The 4,281-nt window shown below is 40.2% G+C and overlaps 1 protein-coding gene across 1 annotated transcript; it reads left to right on the top strand.

The window, feature by feature from the left end:
* On the top strand, positions 1–1,341 carry LOC149201159 (uncharacterized). Its single transcript, XM_089401213.1, has 3 exons — positions 1–426; positions 556–970; positions 1,130–1,341. Exons 1-3 carry the CDS (start codon positions 1–3, stop codon positions 1,339–1,341), a joined length of 1,053 nt encoding a protein of 350 aa, XP_089257339.1.
* Positions 1,342–4,281: the final 2,940 nt, after the last annotated feature.

Here is a 4,281-nt window from a genome sequence, read left to right as displayed (position 1 = left end):
ATGAACAACAGTTTGGAATCATACCGCTACGAGTCCGGCAAGCTCGATGGAACGAATTTTTCCAACTGGAAGTTCAAAATGCAAACCTTGCTGGAGAGTACGAACGCATGGTCTATCGTCTTGGGAAATGAACAGAGATCCGGAAATACAACCCAAGAACAGGATTGGGATAAAAGAGAAACAAAGGCAAAAGTCATACTGAATATGTCTGTCAAAGACAACATTATCCCTCATATTCGAGATTGCAAGTCGGCCACAGATATTTGGAGCACGATCAAGGGTCTGTATGAGACACAGAACACAAATCGTGTTCTCGCACTCAAAGGAAAATTGTATGCACTAAAGATGAACGAGAATGAATCTGTTGATGGATTCACAGCCAGAATCAAGGATCTGAAAGACAAATTGGGATCCATTGGAGAAAAGGTATCAGACTCAGATCTGGTTACCCTCACACTGAACAGGATGACCGATGAATATCAGACATTCATCTCAGGGTTGTCAGCGAGGGAGAAAGCCCCCTCTTTTGATGAGCTGACAGCGATTCTGCTCCAGGAGGAGGAGCGAAGACAAAACTTGAAGACCCAGAGCAATGACCTTGCTCTGATGGCAAAGAAAAGACAGCACAGAGGAAAGCAGCGCCAGCACCAACATCAGCACCAGCAACCGCAGCAGCAGCAGAAAGGGGTCAACTCCTTTCAAAGGAGACCATCTAGAGGTATGAATGATAACTATGCTAAGAGATGCTTTTACTGTGGAAAGCCTGGTCACCAGATCAGAGAGTGTTATAAGAGGCAAACAGATGAAAGGAGAGGCAAACAGAAGAAGCATCAGGGTTGTTTTGCTGAAGAAGAGGAAGACCACAGCTATGATCTTCGGCTATTTACAGTCGACTGTGCACTTTCAGCATCAAGAGGAGATGAGGACAATACATGGTATGTCGATTCAGGCACATCCTCGCACATGACTGGTAAGAGAGAATATTTTGAGTTTCTTGAAGATTCTACATGTGGATCCAAAATTTATTTGGGTGATGACAGTGGGTATGAGATCAAAGGTTGTGGGGATATTCCTGTGAAGCTACCTAGTGGTGATATCAAACATCTCAAAAATGTTCTATATGTTCCAGGAATTAAAAAGAATTTGATCTCTGTCTCTATGATAACAGACCAAGACATGCAGGTACAATTCTTCAAGAATGGATGTGTCATTCAGGATAGCAAATTGGAGACAGTTGCAACAGGAGTACGCGTGGGGAATTTGTATAAACTGGATGCAAGGAGCAGGCCACGACAGGCGATGGTTGCAGCAACAGCAACAGCTGAGAATCTCTGGCACTAGAGATTTGGACATATCAATCTACAAGATCTCATCTTGCTTAAAAATAAAGGTATGGTCGATGGACTTCCTGCTTTACATAATATCAAACTGGAATGTGATGGATGTGCATTAGGGAAGATGCATAGAGATGAATTCCCTGTGCATGACAACAGAAAACAAAGAGACATCCTAGAACTAGTGCATACAGATATTTGTGGACCTATGCAGACTAGGTCTTTAGGAGGTGCATACTACTTTCTACTGTTTATAGATGATTGCACTAGGTTCTCTTGGGTGTGTTTTTTAAGCAAAAAGAGTCAAGCTTTCCAATATTTTAAAGAATTCAAATCTATGATAGAGAACCAAACAGGAAAGAAGATAAAGGTTCTCCGCTCGGATCAAGGGGGGGAATACAGATTAAATGAGTTCATGAACTTCTGCAAGCAGCATGGGATTATACAGCAATTTACAGTGCCACACACTCCACAGCAGAATGGAGTAGCAGAACGCAAGAACAGGACCCTTGTGGAGTGCGCAAGAAGTATGCTTCAAGGTAAGGGAATTTCTAATGGTCTTTGGGCAGAAGCCATTAATACTGCTGTTTATTTAAAGAATAGGAGTCCCACCAAATGTCTAGGCTTCAAAACCCCCTTTGAAGCATTGTTTGGACTCAAACCAGCAGTTGGTCATCTGAAAATATTTGGATCTAAAGCTTTTTCTCATGTACCGAAAGCAGATAGGAAAAAGCTAGATCCCAAAGCCTTGAAATGCATATTTGTAGGATATGGCACAGAATATAAAGCATACAAATTATATAATCCTGTGACTCATAAAGTGGTTGCAAGCAGAGATGTCATTTTTCATGAACAGATAGGAGATGGAAAGGAATACTCTAACAGTGACAGCCACATTCCATTTCTGATAGAACTGAACAGTGATGAAGAAGAAGAAGAAAAGGAGCAGGAGCAGAAACAGGAAGAAGTAGCAGCAGATAGCTCAATAAGTGAGGATGCAGGCCCAGACAGTGCTGAAACAGGAAGAGTTGAGGTGAGTCCTTTACCGAGAAGATCAGGTAGAAAGACTAGACTACCTGCAAAATTCAGAGACTATGCTTTAATGTCCAAAATTTTAAATATTGTAGAACCCTCAAATTATGAAGAAGCAAGTAGATCAGATGAATGGAGGGCTGCAATGCATGAAGAAATGGAATCCATATATAGAAACCATACTTGGGACTTAGTTGAGCTGCCAGAAGGAAGAACCCCTATAGGTTGTAAGTGGCTGTATAAACCTAAGATAAATGCAGAAGGTACTGTAGAAAAATTCAAAGCAAGACTGGTAGCAAAGGGTTATTCACAACAGGAAGGAATTGATTTTGATGACACCTTTGCCCCTATAGCTAAACTTAATACAATTAGAATGCTAATTTGTTTAGCAACAAAACATAAATGGAAGCTACACCAGTTAGATGTTAAATCTGCATTTCTGAATGGAGAATTAAAAGAAGAAATATATTTAGTACAGCCTCCTGGTTTTGTGAAAAAGGGGAAGGAACATTTAGTGTGTAAACTCCATAAGGCACTCTATGGATTGAAACAAGCACCCAGGTCATGGTATGACAAAATTGATTCATTCTTTGTTCAGCATAGTTTCCATAGGAGCCTCAGCGATCCAAATCTGTACACCAAGATGAATATTCAGAGGCAAATCATTTTGATTTCTTTGTATGTGGATGACATGATAATAACAGGGAATGCAATTAGTTTAATCAAAGAAATCAAGTAGCAAATGTCACAGGAATTTGAAATGAAAGACCTTAGTGATCTTCATTATTGCCTAGGATTAGAAGTGTGGAAAGATTTTGGTCAAACTTTTCTAACTCGAGGAAAGTATGCCAGAACCCTGTTGGAAAGATTCAGAATGGAACAGTGCAAAACAACAGCAACACCATTGCAGCAGAACCTCAAGTTAAGCAGTGACGATGGTACAAAACAGGTGGATGCCACTTTGTATAGACAGCTAGTGGGAAGCCTGATATATCTCACGACAACTAGACCTGATTTAGCATACTCTGTTAGTGTGCTGAGCCAGTTTATGTCCAAACCACTCGAAAGTCACTGGAATGCAGCAAAATGTGTGCTGAGGTACCTTAGTGGTACTTGCAATTATGGTATTTTATACACTGACATTTCTGATGTTACTTTAGCAGGTTATTCAGATTCTAATTGGGCAGGCAACCTGGATGATCGTAGATCTATCACAGGTTATGCATTTAGTATTGGATCCGGGGTTATTTCGTGGAGTAGCAAAGAACTGTAGCATTATCATCATGTGAAGCAGAGTACCAAGCGTTGTGTGCAGCTACATGCGAAGCCATTTGGTTGAGGAGATTGCTTAGTGATGCAGGCGAAAGACAAAAAGCAGCAACCAGCATCAAAACTGACAATCGAAGCACAATAAAGCTTGCATACAATCCAGTTTTCCATAAGAATACTAAACACATTGATACTCAGTTTCACTTTGTATGAGAAAAGATACAGTCTAAGGAAATTTGTGTGGATCATTGTAATACTTGTGATAATATAGCTGACATTTTTACTAAGCCTCTAGGGCGAGTAAAGTTTGAGTTATTTAGAGGGATGTTAGGTGTGCAAAATAACCCTTTCTCCATTAAGGGGGGGAGTTAGAATTAATGGAGAAATGGTTATGTGGTTGTAACGCATCTTCTTAGTTTAGGAGTTGTTCCTAGAATTTAGGAGGTTGTTTTCAACTACCTATTTTTCAGTGATGTATTTAATATGTAATATTCATTCATGTAAGGCAGGGTGAATGTGAGCGAGAGTCTTCTCCTTGTTTTGTGCAGTATCCAGGTGGTGTTCTCACCTGTGAGCTGCAACTCCTTCTGATTAATTCAAAGTTTAATTATTTTTATCTAAAATCGTGTTAAGTGGAGGTCAAACA

The sequence above is a fragment of the Pinus tabuliformis genome, chromosome 2_1 (assembly GCF_031772625.1).
Source record: "Pinus tabuliformis cultivar Carrire ecotype Pingquan chromosome 2_1, CPIR1, whole genome shotgun sequence".
NCBI classification, from domain to species: domain Eukaryota; kingdom Viridiplantae; phylum Streptophyta; class Pinopsida; order Pinales; family Pinaceae; genus Pinus; species Pinus tabuliformis.
Note: the sequence above shows the minus strand (reverse complement) of the source record. Positions and strands in the feature narration are given on the sequence as shown.

Excerpts from the sequence above, each read along its gene's own strand:
- LOC149201159 (XM_089401213.1), top strand. The coding sequence starts at position 1 with ATGAACAACAGTTTGGAATCATACCGCTACGAGTCCGGCAAGCTCGAT. Across the intron at positions 427-555 it reads TGGGATCCATTGGAGAAAAG|GAGGAGGAGCGAAGACAAAA; the intron begins GTATCAGACTCA and ends ATTCTGCTCCAG. Across the intron at positions 971-1,129 it reads CACATCCTCGCACATGACTG|GAATTAAAAAGAATTTGATC; the intron begins GTAAGAGAGAAT and ends TATATGTTCCAG.